General features: G+C 50.3%; 1 protein-coding gene across 1 annotated transcript in view; it reads left to right on the top strand.

Annotated features, from left to right (window-relative positions):
• RNFT2 (ring finger protein, transmembrane 2) overlaps nt 1-18,350 on the top strand; it is a 42,530-nt gene extending 24,180 nt beyond the window's left edge. The window contains exons 7-10 of the mRNA XM_008142751.3: nt 11,029-11,178; nt 12,728-12,793; nt 12,919-13,020; nt 18,066-18,350. Of these exons, the coding sequence (XP_008140973.1) occupies nt 11,029-11,178; nt 12,728-12,793; nt 12,919-13,020; nt 18,066-18,200 (453 nt within the window). The 3' untranslated portion in view covers nt 18,201-18,350. The remainder of the gene's footprint in view (nt 1-11,028; nt 11,179-12,727; nt 12,794-12,918; nt 13,021-18,065) is intronic.
• Nucleotides 18,351-19,002: the final 652 nt, after the last annotated feature.

Raw genomic sequence — 19,002 nt, 5'->3', positions numbered from 1 at the left:
TGCCGGCGATAAAACCAGCCATGTTGCTCAGCGGCTGAGAACTCATTAAGGCTCGGCAGACTTCTGGCTCTTCTTTTCGGGCCCCGAAGTGCCAAGGTCAGACCTAATTACCTGCATGTGCCCGGCCCTGGGCTGGGTCCCGAGCGGTCTAGGTTTGAATCCGGCTTTGCCACTAGCTGTGTGTCCTCAGGTGAGTGAGTTCAAGTGAAGCGCCGAGCTTCCATTGCCACGTCTGTGTGTGGAACTATAGGTCACATTACTGTGTCGAGGAGGAGGCCAGTGAGAGGGAACAAGGTCATGGATGTAGAAGGCTAGCACAGGGTGTTCGGCGCCTGCTAAATCTTTGCTGTAAGGATAAGCCCTTTCCTGCCTTCAAGCGACTGACAGAGAGGTGGGGGAGAGATACACAAAAAGCACATGTCCCCGACCTCTGCTCCCTTCACTCCAGCCCTCCTGCCTCCCTCTGCCCAGGATCCTTGTGATGACCTTAGCCCCACCCACATAATCCAAGATAATCTCCCCATCTCAAAGTCCTTGTCACACTCACACCTGCACGTGCACAAGATTCAACTTGTGCCACGTAACATATTCACAGGTTCCGGGGATGAGGATGTAGACATCTTGGGGAGGTCATTATTCAGCCTACCACATTCCTCACTTCACAGATGAGGAAACTGAGGCCCCAAAAGTCATATCCTTGGGCAAAGTCCCCCTCCCAGGAAAAGGACAGACTTGTAAGTGGGGGCCCTGGCTGTCTAGCTCTTAGACCGCTAGGAAAGGAGGCGCCTTCTGCCCCTCTCCCTGGCACCCACGCCCCAGTGCTTTAGGAGACAGACAGGTTTGGACGGTTGTGGCCGAGCATTTGTGCCTAAGGTTGGAGCTGGCATGGGGACAGATACGCACGTCTATTCACCTGGGACTGGGACAGAGGGAGGAGGCCGCCTTCCTGCAGCTAACAGGGTCCCAGGCCACTTCGGGCTTAATCATCAACACCTTGTAATTAGGCCTCCCCTGGGTCCGGGGAGCAGGGCCCTGTTTGTAAGGAAGCTCCTGATGTACCTGTTGCTGGGACACGTGGCCTGGGCCCTCTCGTGCATCGGGCCGAGGCCCTTAAATCCAGGGAACCACAGCCATTGAAACTGGGCGCCAGACTGCTGCTGTTGAGGGGCAGATTTCTCACAGCTGCTGACTCCTGTGGGGCCCCACCTGGCCCCAAGGACTCGGTCAGCGGGTCCCTGGGGCCTCAGCACCAGAGGCCAATCCCAGCTAATGGCGTGCGCTCTGGTCCCCTCCTGATCCTGGGCATGGAAGCTAGAAGAGCAGAGAGAGGACCTTTACAGGAAATTGGGGGTGGGAGGGAGAGGATGGCAGGTTTTTCACCGACTCTGCTCTTTAAAATTGAGTATCCAGCCCAGCTGTGGTGGGTCAGTGGTTGAGCGTCAATCTATGAACCAGGAGATCACGTTTCAATTCCCGGTCAGGGCACATGCCCATGTCGTGGGCTCGATGGAATGATGAAATTCTCTGAAACTGAACCTCATAGATAAGTTGGGGGTACAAATTGGCCCCTGTCTCATGGAGTTGTTATAATCATTTTAAAAAGTGGGCAAGCAACCCTAGCCAGTTGCTCAGTGGTTAGAGCAACGGCCCGAGGACTGAAGGGTTGCAGGGTTGTTTCTGGTGAAGGGCACGTACCTCATTTGCAGGCTCGATCCCCAGCCTAGGTCGGGGTATGTATGGGAGGCAACCAATTGATGATGTTTCTGTCTGTCTCTACTCCTCCCTCCCATTTATCTCTAAAAATCAATGGAAAAAATATCCTCGAGCGAGGATTAACAGCAACAACGAAAAAGTGGGCAAGCAAATTTTCAACTTGTGTTTATTTTTTAGTAACAAGTGATGGCCCTAGCCGGTTTGGCTCAGTGGATAAAGTGTTGGCCTGCAGACCAAAGGGTCCTGGGTTCGATTCCAGTCAAGGGCACGTACCTGGGTTGCAGGCTCCTCCTCAGCCCAGACCCTGGTCAGGGCTCATGCAGGAGGCAACCAACTGATGTGTTTCTCTCACATCGATGTTTCTCTCTGTCTTTCCCTCTTTCACTCTCTCTAGAAATCAATGGGAAAAATATCCTCGGGTGAGGATGAAAACAAAACACACACACAAAAATAAAAAACACAAGTGATGTATTTAAAAAATTATAATAACAAATACTCATATACCCAGCTTAAAAAGTAGAAAATTAATAGTGTCTGAGTTCCAGCCATCTCCCTTCCTCTCTTTGCTCCTAAGAAACCACGGAGTTTTTGTGGTTTCCAGTCCCTCATTTTCCTTGAGTCTGCTTTTTGTAGTTTTTACATTTCCTTCCTTGCTGAGCTGTTATTAAAAACCAGAGCAGGCATAAGCATGTATAACCTCCTCCCTTCCACACCTAACTTCCTAGTTCCTCCTCCTGCCCTCTCCTCTCGGTTACCAAGCAAAGACACTGCTGCTTGGGAAACCAGTACATTAAGCTGGTCAGTACTACAGTAAACTTAAGATTAACAGGCTCTGCCAGGCCAGTATGGCTCAGTTGGTTGAGAGTCATCCCATGCACCAGGAGGTCCCTGGTTCGATCCCTGATCAGGGCACAGGCCTGGGTTGCAGGCTCAATCCCCCGTGGGGGTGTGCAGGAGGCAGACGGTCAATGATTCTCTCTCATTAATGTTTCTCTCTCTCTCTCCCTCTCCCTTCTTCTCTCTCTAAAGTCTATAAAAAACATTTATTTATAAATTAGTAGACTCTGAGTGAGCATGAGAGGGATGTTACTGAAAGGTACAGGTACCAACAGGCTTAGACTTCCTAGAGAGTATGGAATAAGCCGAAGCTTCGTGCTCAAACAAACTTGGGTTTGAATATCAGCACTGCCCACCAGCCTAAGCCACTAATTCTCTGCATTTACTCCAAAAATATTTCATTGTCTACTCTACTGTATGTGACCAGCACTGCATAGGTGTGGGGACGCAGTAGTGAATGAAACGGACGGGGTCCCTGCTTTCATTTTGTTGGGTAGATCTCATTAAATAAATAAGCATACATACCACTTCAGACTGTGGTAAGCACTAGGCAAGAAAGTAAAACAATTCATGGAGGGCTCATTTAAGGGAATGGGAAGGGCTTTCTCTGTGGGAATATTTGAGTTGACACTTGTACTTCCTTTCCACCTGACTTTGGTTAAAATAGATTCAGGTTTCTCATCCACAACATGGAACTGGAAATTACCCCTTTGCCCTTGGTAATAGGCCCTGACTCAGTGCCTGGCTCATCACGGCCGCTCAGTAATGTCATTTCCCTTCCTCCCTCTCCACCCTGGACGTGCGCGTTGCTGGAGGAGCTGTGTTAATGAGCAGTTAGTAAGTGATGGAGAACCTGCTGCTGGCAAGTGGGCTGTGAAGCCCTCTAAGAGGGTCTCACTGGCCCTCTTTGGCGGCTTTTGATGGCTGACCCTAAGGGAGGGAGAGGGGAGACAGGGTATATTGTCTTCTGCCAACAGGAAGCCTTCATAGTTTTCTGGAGAAGGGGGAGGAAGGGGGCGCGGTTCGAAAGGCTGTGCTATACAATCAAATCCCAGCAAATCATTTCCCCTCTCTACACCTCCTGTAAACGAATCCATGTCACACCTCTCCGGTGGGTTTGTCATGTGGAACAGTAACTTTTAATGTAAATTGCTCAGCACATCATGGGCACCCAACAAGCCTGGGCCACTCCCACTGTTCCCATCAGAACAGGGGAGACTGGGAGAAAGGTGCAAAGATGTGGGGTACAGCTAGGGGGATGAAGAAAGGGGACAAAGGGCCAATTCACACCATCTGGGTTCAAGTCCTTGCTCCGTTCTTTCCTACCTGGGTAGCCCGGGCAGGTCCCTCTGAGCCTCAGTTCCCTGGTCTGTAGGACAGCTAAGAATGGAACTGCCTCACCGCGCCTGTGGAATCATGCAGGCAAGTCACCTCGCGCGGCTCCTGACCTCAGGTCCAGGGGAACTGATGCGGTCACTCTGCTGGACACGTGGCCTTAGGGGGGGACATGTTCAAATAAGAGGGCGAATGAAGATGGGTCCAAAGAATGGAAGAGGCAGCTTTGCCATTTACAATCAGCGGCCTCCTTTGTCCGTGGAGGCCGAATGGCCGCGGGACCTATGCTGGGTACCAGCGCGGGGGTCTCCCGGAGGCCCTGGCCCGGAGCTGGCCGCCCGCAGCCCGCAGCCCGCAGCCCGAGCGGCCGGGGAACGGGACTGTGACCTCATCGGCAGGCGCCGTCCCGCGGGGCCATGAGATCATGAGATGCCGGCGCTCGCCGAGGAGTCGATTTGTTGGGAGCGCGGGGACAGCCGGCCGCCCGCCACGGTGATCTCATCCAGGCCCGGGGGAGGAGGAGGTAGGCAGCCCGGCCCGCCCGCACCTCCCGGAGGGAGATTAATGGCCCCCGCCTATCGGTGACGTCACCGGCAGCGCCCGTTGCCAGGTAACAAGCGGCCGCCTGCCTCTGGCCCCGCCCCCGCCTGCCCCGCCCCCCACCTGCTGTACTGTCAGCCGCTATCCTTCCTGGCTCGCTCTTGTCTTTCCCTTTTTTTTAAAAAAAAAAAATATTGAGGTATACATTGCATATTGTACCGTGTTCTAATTATAAATATATAAGATCGATGAATATTTACCAATGTATGTCCATATGTTCCAAGATAAAAGTGTCCTCCAATAAAATATAATGCGAGCCACATAGGCAGTTTAAAATGTTCTAGTAGCCACATTAAACAAGTAACAGGGAACAGGTGGCATTAATTTTAAGAATATGTTTTATTTATCCCAGTATGTCCAAAGTATTATCATTTCAACATGTAATCAAGATTAAGCATTTTAATGAGATATTTTACCTTTTTGTTATTGTTTTTCTAAGACTTTGAAATTCCCTGTGTATTTTATACTTTCAGTACATCTCGATTGAGATTTAGTCACATTTCGAGTGTTCAGTAGCCATGTGATGAATGACTATTGTATTGGGCAGTGCAGATATAGAACATTCTAATATCTAGAAGATCAGTACCATTCTGGTCAGTGCCTCTGCCAAGGGTACCCATTGTTCTGAATTCTCTCACCTCTCTTCACTTCTCTCCCCCAACACACACCTGTATCTTGCCTTTCTTTCTCCCCACATCTCAATCTCCTCGTCTCCCTTTATCTGCCACCGTGCTCAAAGCACAAGATGGGAAGTCAGCCTGGACTTAAATCCTGTACCACCTGCCTTGCCTCTTTGAGCCTCTTATTCTCGCCTGTACACTGGAGCTCATAACATTGTCCATCTCCTAGGGCTGTCGGAGCTGGGGGGCAGCAGGCAGGTGTTACACAGAGAACTTTCATCAGCCAACTGTGAGCCCACCCTAGTTCTCTTTCCCTGCGTCTCCCACACTCCATTCCTCTCTCCCATGCTTCTGTTGAGCTTTCTCATCTGAAATATGGGAATGATCACACCTACCCCACCAGGGGAGCATTGGATATGCAGTCCCTGGCCCAAGTGAGTGACCCTAAAGGGATGCCTTTCTTCTTTCCTCTCCTCCTGGTCCCCCTCTTTGCCAGGTGTCTCAGTCCTGGGTGCCCTTTTTCTTCTGGCTTTTACCTCTGCCATCTCTCTCCTCTCTTCTGCCTACATTTCCTTTTTCCCTTTCTTGTGTCTCGCTCTTTCCCTCCCTGCCTGAATTCCTCTAGCCTCCTATTTCCAGACCCCCTCCACACTTCCTCCCACCGCTCCTGGCCACACTGCTGTGAAGTCGGTTACCCAGCTCCCCACCCCCAGCCTTCCCGACCCGGAGCCCGAGCCTGGCCCGCCTGCCCCTCAGCGGATGGGCGCAGCACTAGCGAGCCGCTGCCCAGCTGTTTGGTTCTGAAGGGCTCTGTCAGCTGCAGGCCCCCCGCAGCCTCCAATCATAACAGACCAGCAGGCCGCCTTCCCGGGAAAACAAGTCTTTGTTTTCGGCCCCTCGCTCCAGCCCAGCCCGCCGTTTCGGAGCTGGGAGTGTGGCCCTGACCCCTGTGGCGCTGGGAGAAAAGCAAATGAGGAAAACGCACCCGGGGGCGCTGGACGGCAGTTCCTGCGCATTCAGCCTAAGGCTTTGCAATGACAACTCCCTTTGTTTCGGTACTTTGGGTCAAGGAAACTTCCCGGCCTCCTTTTCTTGGGGGAACTGCCTCACCCTCTCCCTGTGATTCTGATGAGGCTGTCAGTCACGGTGCCCCGCCCACCCCTGTGGCCATGTGACCAGGCCCGACTAACCACAGAACTCCATGGCTGCGTTTGGCCTCTTAATTTGATTACAAGGGTGGAGGCTTGACTCCAGTAGGGCCATCCGAGTCCTGCCTTGCCATTGAGTTTGGTTAAAGGGCCCAAGGAGAAACAGGGCCCTTTAACCAAACTTGTTAGGTTGGAGTTCAAGCCATAAGGGTGTTGGCCTGAGACGTGCCAGGGGTCATCTTTCCTACCACATATAGGTGGATCCAGCACTTTCTAACCTGGGACAGGTTACCTGTCATCTGTGTGCCTCCGTTTCCTCATCTGTAAAATGGAAGCATTAATACCACTTCCTCAAAGTGTATCATCATCATGATTGTGACCGGGAGAGAGCCTGCCCTTGGCAGGAGCGAATGAAGCTTAGACAGGAAAAGGAGCAGAGACCACCTGAGCTGAGAGATGGGGCCAAGGAGGAGAGATAGAGAGACTAAAATGGCATCTAGATGCAGGCAAAGCTATATAAATATCCATTGCTAATCTTGATGCGGAAATAATATTCCATCCCTGTCTTCCCATTCTTTACCCATTCACATGGCTAACAACGATCCGATTATGTCTCCCCTCCCTGGCTCCTCACCCCATACTTCAAAAATCATCTTTCCCGTGTAGGTGCATCCTCGAAAGTTCTCCTTCTCTGTTCATTTTGTCTATTTCTCAGCATCGCACTCTGGTTCATTTACCACCCCCTTCGAGTCAGCCCTCTGTTATTTCCCTGTTTCCCATTTCACTTTTTGTCCCACCCGCCAAGCTAGCAGTAAGGAAGTCAGAATAGGATCTGCCTTCTGCCTTGACTGCTCCCGCCCCCTTCATCAGAGCCCCAGCAGATAGAGAACTCTGGGTACCCCAGTCCCATTCCCCCTTCACGGGTGGCTGGGAGGCCAGACAGCTCCTAATCTGATTGCTTTCCTGCTCTCTGACACCCCGGAGAACCACACATTCCATTTGGTGGTCATCAGAAATAACATTCTTAAGAAACCTGGAATTATAAAACTGCTTAATTAGAGAGAGATGGTTTCACTGGGGTATGCCCAGTTTTCCCCGGTGGTTTTATCTCCTTCTCCAAGTGGCCCGCCCCCGGCAGCTAATTGCTACCTTTAGCATGATGCTGCTCAGGCAGTCACTGCCTTTATTTTCTGTGACATTGGTGGGTGCTGGCTTATAAGGAGACATTCCCTCTTTGATGTTCCAACTCTCCTTCATCAGCAAACTCTAGGAGGCTGATGCGAGTAAGGAGGGTAGGATCTTCAGCTTCAGAGGTCCCCAGTTACTAAATGAGCACCTACTATGTGTTAGATGCCAGGGATACAACTAGGAGCCAGGTTATCTTTACCCTGATGGGGCTCATGGCCCAGTGGGAAAGACAGATAGGAAAATAAATGTTTAAATATTGTGAGAAGTACTCTAAAGGAGTGATTTAAGGGTGTAATAAGAGAACCTAATTTAATTAAAGAGTTGGGAAAGGTTTCTCATAGCTGAGACCCAAAAGAGGAACAGGTGTTGGCTCGGCAAAGAACAGGGGACCAGAATGCCTTCTGCAGAGGAAGAGCTGGGTCTATATAGAGAAGTCACTGACAGAAGGGCCAAGATGCTGGTACCTGAGCCTGCTCTGAAATTCTGGGCATGTATTGGAGTCCCCATCATCAGTAATGGAAGGAACAGAGGGAGGAACAGAGGGAGCATGCATGAATGGATGGAAGGCAGAGAAGTAGGAAGAAAGGAGAGTTCTTTGGAGGTTCAAGGAGGAGTGATAAAAGCAAGTTAAGGTTGAAAGTTGGGAGAGACCGGGCTGTTGGTCCAGAATGAGATGGAACATGCGGAAGTTGAGAGCAGAGGGAGGCATGGGGCAGCTGAGGTTGGTGGTGCAGGAAAACAGAGCTCACAGCCTGGGTATTCTGCAGAGCCTGGAGCCTGCTGTCAGAGTGTGGGCATCCCTAGGCGTCACTTTGCTCCAACATCCATCGCACCTTTGGGTGTCAAACATGATGGCCCTGCCCCACATCTCTGCTCCGTGGTCACCACCCTCCCACAGGCTCCAGAAGGAAGCCAGCATTCCCCTCCAGGGGATGTTTCTGGGAGTCACGGGCTGGTGGGAGTCTAGAGGGGGAAAGAAGGCCCCCAAGGAAATGACCTCACTATGGGGAGGCAGCCAAACAGTCACAGAGGTCAGACTGTGGGGTGAGTGGACCACTGGATGCCCTTCCTTGGTCCTTAGCGGACGTGGGCACATCCGTCTCAAGGGGTCCCCTTCCGCGTGTGACCAGTGCCCAGCCCATCAAGACAGAATATAACAGGGTGGCTATAAAGTCTCTGTTCACATCCTGCACACCATCCATTAGTTGGATACACAACATGTTTTTATAACCTTTTCTCCCCCGTCTCATTTATATATCACATGCTCGGTACAAAAAAAAAAAAAGGAGAAGACAGAAACACAAGGAAAATGAGTGTTTCTGCATACCGTATTTTTTCTACTTAGAACTATATGAGCATTTCCTTGAGTCAATAGGTATTTATGGCCAGGATGGTTTCTTTTTTATTTTGAAATACTTTTAGACTTGAAAGTTGCAGAAATAGTAGAGTTGTAATATCCTTCACCCAGCTTCCCCTAACAGTAACATGTAATAGATCCATGTTACAGTTAGCAACGCCAGGAAATTTACATGGATACCGTTACTATTAACTAAACTGCAGACCTGACTCAGATTTCACCAACGGTCTCACTCATTTTCCTAACTCCAGGATCAAATCCAAGATCCCACATTGCATTTATTTTGTCTTGTCTCCTTAATCCTCTTCGATCTGACAGCTCCTTGGTCTTTTCTTTGTCTTTTGTGACCTTGACCCTTTTGAAGAGGCTGGACAGTTACCCTGTAGAATGTCCCTCAATTTGGATTTGTCCCTTGTTTCCTCATGATTCTGTTGAGGTTATGAATTTGTTTTTTACCAGAAGTGATGCTGTTTCCTTCCCAGTGCATCCTATCAGGGGGTTTAGGTTGTCCATTTGATTTATGACTGGGGGCGTTAACCTTGATCACTTGGTGAATGTGCTATGTGCGGGGTTTCTTCACTGTGAAGGACCTGTTTTTTAGGATAATATTTGAATGGCTGTTGGCTTTGCATCGTAGCTCTCTACTGTAATCAGACCCTCATTTGGAGTGTAACTGGTTTTGGTTTGTACCGTTACAAAGAATGCTACGCTGGCCATTCCTATTGGTACATCTTAGCACACATCTGTAATTATCCTTAGGATAAATTCCTAGAAGTAGAATTGTTAGAGCAAAGATTATTGACATTTTTGTAAAGGCTAGGCATGCCTGGGGCAGGGCTATTTGTTTGTTCCTCTGTTTCAATCCGTTTTATTGAGGTATAATTTAAATACAGTGAAGTGCACAGATTTGAAGCTGTATTTCAATGAGTTCTGACAAATATATACACCCGTGAAACCACCACCCCAGTCACGAGATAAAAGATTTCTGTCACTCCCCCAAGTTCCTGGATGCCCCTTGCAGTCAGTCCTCCCCACCACGCACCCCAGGCAACCTCTGACCTGATTTCTATCACTGCAGGTTAGTGTTACCTACTCTAGGATGGTCGATAAATCGGAATTATACAGTATGTCCTCTTTTATAACTGTCTCCTTTGATTCAACCTAATGTCTGTAGCATTCATCCATGTTGTATGTATCAGCCATTTGTTCATGTTTCTTGCTGAGTAGCACCCTATTGTATAAATGCACCACAATCTGGACATTTGGGCTGTCTCCAGGTTGGGGATATTATGAATAAAGCTGCTATGACCATTAGCATACAAATGGACATACGTTTTCATTTCCCTCGGGTGCACACCTAGGAGTGGAATTGCTGGGTCATACGTAGATGTAAGTTTAACTTTAGTAGACAGGACAGGGCGGGGTTATTTTCAGTTCCATTTTAGAGCACTGGCCACCGAAAGCTTGGGGGCCTTGTCCAAGAGCAAAGGGCGGAAGGGAAATAGAATGGTTGAGCACCGCTCTGTGCCCGGCACAATGCTACATGCATTCCGTGTGTGTCCCCTTTAATCCTCAGAGCAACCTTAGAAGGTGGGAATGGGACTCCCATCCTGTAGATGTGGAAACTGAGGCTCACAAACGTTCAGCAGGATAAGATTCTAACCTGGCCCTGTCTGAGTCCCCAAGTCTATGTTCTTTCCCCAGATATTACCCTGGTGACAGCAGCTGATGCGCTGGGAAGGAGAGCACATATCTTACCCCCGTCCACCTCTTAGCCTGCCCTTACCTGCCTCCGGTGGTCCATCCTGCCCATGCCTCTGAGGGCTGTCCCGTGATGCCTGGGTCAGCCCTCGAGAGGTGAGGGTGATCTGTGTGCGGGGCAGGGACTGTGCCCCCACGTGTGGCTTTGAGCCCTCCAAGCCACAGCAGACACCAGGGAGGGACCCACACTCCAGCTCTCTACCGAGGTGTCTGGTTTCTCCCTCCCTGAAACGTGATCCGTGGAGCCCTGATCTTCTGGGCTGGTGGGCAGCGGGTGAGGGCAGCGGGCAGGGGCCACGTCTCCCCGGCCATATCTCAGGCCCATTAGGAGCGGGCCTGAGTGCTTTCCAAAGCTGATTAATGGCCTGCCTGTGACCTGGAATGTCATTACTGCCCAGGCTGGGGGCCCCTACTGGGTCCTTTGGGTCTTTACTGCTAATAATAATTGATGCTTTGCGTGTGGTTGCAGGGAAAGTTCTATCTGGTCATCGAGGAGTTGAGCCAGCTGTTCCGATCGCTGGTCCCCATCCAGCTGTGGTACAAATACATCATGGGTGACGACTCCTCCAACAGCCACTTTCTGGGAGGAGTCCTGATGATCCTCTACAGCCTCTGCAAGGTGAGGTGGCAGGGGTTGGCGGGCTGGAGGGCGGGCCTACGGAGGCCCCGTTCACTCGCTGCCCCTGAGGGCCAGGGGGAGCTTGGAATGATACCCTAATCTCTTTTAAATTGAGGTAAAATTCACACAACACAGAATTCAGTGACATGTAGCAGATTCGCAGTGTTGTGCAACCACCACCTCTGTCTGGTTCCAAGACATTTTCATCCCCAAAAAGGAACCCTGTACCCATGAAGCAGTCGCTCCCCATTCCTCTACCCTCCCCACCCCCAGCCTCAGCCCCTGGAAATCACTAGTCTCTCTACCTGTGTGGATTTGCCTATTCCGGACACTTTATATAAAGCGAGTCACACAATGTGCGACCTTGTGTGTCTGGATTCTCTCACTAAGCAGCATGTTTCCACGGTTCCTCCTCGCTGCAGCCTGTCAGGACTTCATTCTTTTCATGGTTACATCCACCCTAGTTTATTTTCTTCTCTTTTGTAATCCTCACCCAAGGATATTTTTTCCATTGATTTTAGATGAAGTGGAAGGGAGGAAGGAGGGAGGGAGAGAGAGGAACATCAACCTGAGAGACGTACATCGATTGGTTGCCTCCTGTTCACGCTCCAGCTGGGGCTGAGGATTGAGCCTGAAACCGAGGCATGTGCCCCTGCCTGGGAATCGAACCTGCGACGCTTTAGTCCGCGGGCCAGCGCTCCAACCACTGAGCCAAACCGGCCAGGGCCACCCTCATTTCTTGTCCATAAAGCTCCCCACATGCTTGCCTTACACAGAATCTTCACAACTCTTCAGAGCAGGTACCATCATTGCTCTCATTTGATGGGCGAGGAAGCTGGGGCTCAGAGAGAAGTCACTTGCCAGGGTCACTCAGCTAGAGATAACAGCGTGAGCGTCCAACGCAGGCAGCCTGCTTCCAGACCATGCCACGCTTACCCCACACACCTCACTGCCTCTGCGTGCGCTTTCTGCTCCTGCTAAATTGCACACTGTCAGCTCTGCAGTCAGTGTGCAGTCCTTCCTTCCCATCATTAGTGCAAATCACGTCCCCCCCTCACAATAAGTACATCCTCCTTGACCTGAGGGGATCCTGGGGAAATGCTTGTGTTCCTCTCAGAACTTTTTCCCAGCAGGTCTAGCCAGGCAGTGCAGGCAGTGTCAGCCAATGGGGCTTATCTAGCCTACTGATCCTGATCGACTGGAAGTGGCTGACTGGACTGCTAGATGGAGAAGGATTATCGTCTCTGGCTGGGCTCAGATGCAGAGTGTTGTGATCGATTAGCAATGCCTGCCCTGGGCTTGGGAGAGGAAAAGGCAGTGTGCATGCCATGTATTTGCTCTCCTGGCCCAGGTACAGGGGAGGCTGTTGATGGAAGGCAGGAAGTCCAAGCCAAACAGAACTGGTGGGAAGAGGGAGTTTCAAATGGGAGGAAGTGCCATGAAAATGCTCAGAGGCAAAGATGGGGGGGAGGGGGTGGCTCGGGAGTGGTAAGCGAGATCCTGTACAATCCTTGGATGCTTTTCAACCATCACCCTGCTCTCCTTTCAGTCCTTCGACATCTGTGGCCGCGTGGGTGGACTCAGGAAAGCCCTGAAGCTTCTTTGTACCTCTCAGGTGAGTCGGCTTCATGTGGTCCTGGCCAAAGTCACAGGAACTAGGAGCCAAGGGCCGGAAACAGGTCTCAGTGTGCTTCTCAGGGTCCACAGCTGTGTTTCTCTCTCTCTCCCTCCCACAAACAGAATTACGGAGTCCGGGCCACTGGGCAGCAGTGCACAGAGGCTGGTGACATCTGCGCCATCTGCCAGGCCGAGTTCCGGGAGCCTCTGATCCTTATGTGCCAGGTGAGCAGGGCCGGGCAGGGGCATCGGAGACTGAGGCTGGGGGACCGGCAGGCCCTGCCCCATGCATAAGTCTCCAGTGCTTTTCCCTTGACCAAACCTTGAGGCTCTGGGATGGGTCTTTGAGAACAGTGTGGTCCAGACTGGAGTGAGATCTGGGTTCCGATCTCAGCTCTGTCTCTCATTAGCTGGGGGACCTGGAGCAGGTTACTCCACCTCTCTGAACCTCAGTTTTAATGTCGAAAATGAAAAATTCACTAAGGCATAGTGTCAGAATATCGTGATTGTGAAACCCAGCAGCACTCTGGACCCTAGGTGGGTCATTCCATCTCCCTGAACCTTGATTTTTCTCATTTATAAAATGGGTATCACACCAATACCTACCTTGTAGAGCTAATATTACGATTAAATGAGATCATCTCTGGAAAGAACTAAATTTAAATTAGTTAGTCATAAAAGCTGTAAAATATATATAATTATATTTACCATTTGTTTTTATTATGATTAGTTGTGGGTCACCAACCTATAGCAGTAAGTACTGGTTAGTCCCTTTAATTTCCTACATGTATCCCCTCTCCTCCTCCTTCTCCTCCATTCTCCTCCCCCTGACATCAGGGGCTAAGATGTCAATTCAGCAAATATGTATGAGTCAAGCATCCTATCAGACACCAGGGAGGGGAGGCAGAGGGCACACAGACCCTGTCCCCTGCTCTGGAAGCTCGCGGTCTCCTCGGGGAGACAGACACATACATAAATAACTATGAAACAAGGCAGGCGGTGATAAGTGCTGTGTAAGAGAGATTCATGCAGCGTCCCCGGGGACCAGGACAGATAGCGATGAGCTCGAGGTTGGAAAGGCCTTGGGGAGGAGGCATTGCCTGCAGACGAGAAGGAATCGAGAGCATATGGCTCCTCCCACCACCACCTTCCGGGGTGAGAAGACAGGGTGGGGGGGTGTCTTTTTTTGGCATCAGCAGAAATTTTTATTGTTTTTGCTTTTGATTTTTGGGGATTATAGCTGGTTTGTTTTTTGGTTTTTTTCATTGTATTTATTTTAAAGTTGAGAATATATTTGCATGATCCAAAATCCTGACTACAGAATTCATGAGTGAGGAGCCATGACAACTGAATGCCATGTGGGACCCGGGCTGGATCCTGGCACAGAGAAACGGCATGGGTGGGAAAGGCGGTCTGACGAACTCCTGGTCAGGTCTGGCGTGTAGGCAATGGTCACGCATCTGTATGGGTTTCTTAGCTTCGACAAGTGCACGGTGGAGATGCAGGGTAACATTACGGGGAACGGAAACTGGGTGAGGGGTACGTGAGGACTTTCTGTACTCGTTGCAACTTGTCTGTTAGTGTAAAATTATCCCCAAATCAAAAACCGCACTGAAAAATGTTTTAAAGATGGAAAAAGGAAAGTGGTTGCAGGCTCCTGCCCTTATCCCCAGCTCCCCAGTCCCCTGATCACCCCACAGGCAATTATTGTTACCAGTTTCCTTTCTGTCTTTCCAGAGATGCTTTGTAAGCGCATATAGACACACTGAACACGTCTTTCCAAAATGACATGAGTTGCAGCATATTCTACCCAAGCTGCATCCTGCATCTTCCCTTTTTGACTTGATACTCTGTCTTAAGAAATTGCCCCTTATTTGCCTATCACCCTGCTTTTCAGATAGACCCCAATTTGTTTAACTGTTCTCCTCTGGGTGGGCACTGAGTAGCTGATAATCTTTTGTTATTACAAATGTGGCTGCCGTGGGAGTTCAGAAATGGGGAGACTTGTAGCACCTTCCATTGTGTTGACTAAATGAATTAATTCAAGTGAAGCATGTAGAATCACACCGGGGACGTGCTCAGGGTTCAATAAAGATTAGCTCTGCCCTAGCCAGTTTGCTCAGTGGTTAGAGCATCGGCCCACACTGAAGGGTCCCGGGTTCGATTCCGGTCAAGGGCACATACCTTGGTTGCAGACTCAATCCCCGGCCCCGGTTGGAGTGTGAGCAGGAGGCAACCAATTTATGTGTCTCTCTCACATCCATGTTTCTCTCTCTGTGTCTCTCCCTCTCCCTTCCACTCTATAATAATCAATGGGGGAAAATATATATCAGCTCTTATTGGCACGCCTTCCATTTCCCACATGTGCGAGCTCTTCGCGGGATAAGTTCCTGGTGGTGGCCTCACTAGGGCAGAGGTTATTGCTGCATTGCCCTCCATAAGCGTGTATACCAGTGCTGAGTGTGACTCGACCTCTCGCTCCCCTCCCAGCCAATGCGCTGCGTTATCAAGCCTTTTTTGAGCTTTGCCAATCTGACAGGTGACAAACACTGTCTCGGTGCAGGTTTAATTTGCATTTCCCTAATTATGAGCATCTTTTCATATGCTGCTGAGCCATCTGCATTTCCTTCGCAGCAGCGATGAGTATTTGGGCCTGATGTCAAGGTGAAAGGCTTCCTTCTTCCGCTCTGGCAATCTCTCCAGGCTCTAGGCTGTTTGTCTCTCTCCCATTCTTCTCCTGGTACCCTGCTGACTCCCCATGGCTGGCTGAGAATTCCCAGCAGCGCTGGGTGAGAATTCCTGGGAGGGGTTGGACAAGACACCATTGCTGCGGATCTGGGAGCCACACCACAGCCAGTGGTGGTTGGAGCCCACCAGCATGGCCGGCCAGGTTGAGCACATGGTTCAGGCTTGCTTTGCTGGTGAAAGGGCCTTGTTAAGTCCCAAATGCATTGACTGTCTGAGTGAAATGTTTCTTTCTTAATAAACGCTTCCCTGACTTCCCTTCCCTAGACTAGTTCGTGCTCTGGATCTGTGGCTTCATAGATCCCTGTGTTTTTCCTTCGTAGCACTTACTCCAGTTGTCAGCTAGATAGCTAATTAGGCTACTGGTTGTGCAGGGTCTGTCTCCTCTTTGTCAAATTATAAGCAACTTGAGAGTGGCGACCATGTCTATCTTGTGTAAATGCAGTCACAGTACTGACTTAATAATATTGGATGGATGGATGGATGGATGGATGGATGGATGGATGGATGGGGTAGATGAAATGGGATGGATGATTGGGATGGAGATGGATGGTGGCCAGGTGCAGGGGGGTGAGTGAGTGTGCAAAGATGGGTGGATAGAGTTAAAAGTGTGTGGGTAGCTGGGTGGTTGGGGAAATGGATAGACAGATGGGTGGGAGAATAGTTTAGTGGATGGATGGGGGAATAGGTAGGTAGATGGGGAACTAGATGGGTGGCAGGATGGATAGTTGGGTAGATGGATGGATGGATCAAGGGACAGATGGATGAAGAGCACATTAGGCTAAAGGAAGATCCTGTCTCCCCTTCCAGTCTGGCATCACGTGACAGAGAATAAACAATTGAACGTAATCATAACGATTACTGAATAATCACCAGCACTTACAAAACACTTATTATTGGCCAGGCACTGTTCTAAGTGCCTTATTTTTTATTTGTTTTTTTTTTCTTTTTTAAAGAACATTTTGTTAAGACTTTTATATTATTGCCCCTACACTCTTTATTTTGAACATTTTAAACCTCCAGAAAAGTTGAAGGCTAGTGCAATGAACACCCTTTTATCCTTCACCTAGATTTACTAACCATTAACATTTTACTGTGTTTGCTTTTCTTGATATAAATATATCCCCCTAAACCTGTTGAGAATAAGTTGCTGACATCTTGATTCTTCATCCCTAAATATTTCAGCATACATCTCCTAAGAACAAGGACATTCTGTCCCATAACCACAATTCCACTAGCATACATCCCAGAAATTTTAAACTGATATAAAATCCCAATATTCACATTTCTCCATTTGTCTTCAAAACATCCTTCATAGTTAGGGTTCCCCTTCCCTTCCCCCATCCAGGATCCAATCCAGAATCATATACGGCATTTGATTGTCACGTCTAAGTGCTTTCAGTCTTCCTAAGGGGGGAGCACTATTATCCCCATCTTACAGATGAGGAAACTGAGGCACAGGGAGGTAAAATCACTGGTCCAAGTTAAAGCCAGAAAGTGGCGGAACTTGTTAATGTTTCCAGTATCCCTGTGTTTCTCTCCACCCCTGTGGTCTGTTCTCCACCCAGCTGCCAAAAGGATCTTTTATTTTATTTTTTATATTTTTTATTATCTTAAGTTTTACATATGTCTCCTTTTTCCCCAATTGACACTCCCCCCACCCCCCCCGCAACCATTCCTACCCCAGGCAAGCCCCCACTGCCCCAGTGTCTGTATCCATTGGTAATGTTAATACGCATGCATGCAAGTCCTTTGGTTGCTCTCTAACCTGCCCCCCCCCCACCTCCCCTGCCATTTGTCTCTGGATCTATTTTTGTTCATCAAATTATGTTGATCATTATATCCCACATATGAGTGACATCATGTGATATTTATCTTCCTCCGACTGGCTTCCAAAAGGATCTTTTAAAAATTCAAATCCTATCAAGTCACTCCTCCGCTCAGAGCCCTGCCATGGCTCCCTAATTCTCTCAGAGTAAAAGCCAAAGTCCTCGAAATGGCTCACAAGGCCCTATATAATCTGCACCACCCCCATCAACTCTCTGATCTCGTCTCCCCCTCCCACCTCCCACACGCCAAGCTCAGCCACACTGTCCTCGCTGGTCCTCCAGCACACTGGGCACTCCTGCCTCAGGGCCTTTGCACGAGCTGTTTCCTCTGCCTGGTGCACTCTTTCCCCAGATGCCATCAGGGCTGACGCCTCACCCTCCTGCAAGTTTTACCCAAATGTCAGTATCTCAGTGCAGTCCTCCCAGGCGACCCTGTTTAACATGGCAACCCCACCCCCACCCCACAAGCATACCCTATGCCCCCTTCCCTGCATTTCCCTCCCAGCACTTGAAACTGACATCCTCTACGTTTTAAAGATTCATTTTGCCAGTTGTCTCCTCAACTGGAGCGCAAACTCCAGGAGGGCAGAACTGTCTGTTTTGTTGGCTGCTGAGTCCCCAGCTCCTCGCACCGAGGTGGGCACGGAGGGGGCGCCCAGTAAAGCGTCCTGGTGGCACCGATTGCTGTTCCCGCAGCACGTGTTCTGTGAGGAGTGCCTCTGCCTCTGGCTGGACCGCGAGCGCACCTGCCCGCTCTGCCGCTCCGTTGCCGTGGACACCGTGCGCTGCTGGAAGGACGGGGCCACTTCGGCACACTTCCAGGTGTACTAGCCCCGAAGCTCCGGCACGCCCAGGGAGATGACGGAGGGTCCGTGTTGTCGGGTCCGGCTCTGGGACTTCCTGGAAAACAGGCCGCAAGCTCTTAGTGTCCTGCCTCCTGCCTTTCTCCACCTCTTCCCCTAAAGCTTTCCGTTCTCCCCACCCTCACCGTCATCTTTTGTCCCCTGGCTTAGTGCGTGCATCCTTCCCTGCATATGGGGAGCCTCCTAACTCAGACTCCGTCTCTGCCCAGGTAGGTCTCCCATCCCCTCCTCGTCAAGGAACCAGGACTAGACAAGGCCCCGCCTGTGGGTTATTTTTCTCAAGAGAACAAATACCTGATGCTGCACACTGGGGAGGGACCTAGAGGTCACTGCCTGCCCACAATGGCCCAGATCTAGATTAGGGTCACTGTGGAGTCTTTTCCAAACTCAAATGCCCGGCCCCGCCTCGAGTGAGCCAGGCACGGCATCAAGCATCCTGCCGGGATGACTTCCATGGTACCGCGGAGGAAACCGTGGCACCGAGCTCGGTGGGGTCACCGGGCCGGCTCACCCAGCCAGCCGCGTGCACTGAGTTTCCAGCCCAGGCCCGCCTGGCGTCAGAGCCTGCGCTTACCCATCATGTGACCCGCTGCTCAGACACTGCGGCGTGGGGCCCGGCAGACAAGCTTTCTTAAAACCACAAGAGGTGATTTTGATGCGCATGGGTGGCCTAGGTGCGTAGCACATTTAACTTGGACTGCACTGAGAAGGAAAGACTTGGTCCTGAAATTGCTTTCTTCCCGAGCTGGGTCTCTGCACCCATCTGTATT

Source organism: Eptesicus fuscus, chromosome 23, assembly GCF_027574615.1.
Source record: "Eptesicus fuscus isolate TK198812 chromosome 23, DD_ASM_mEF_20220401, whole genome shotgun sequence".
In the NCBI taxonomy this organism is placed as follows: Eukaryota; Metazoa; Chordata; class Mammalia; order Chiroptera; family Vespertilionidae; genus Eptesicus; species Eptesicus fuscus.
The sequence above is the reverse complement of the archived record's forward strand: the minus strand, read 5'-3'. Positions and strand labels throughout refer to the sequence as shown.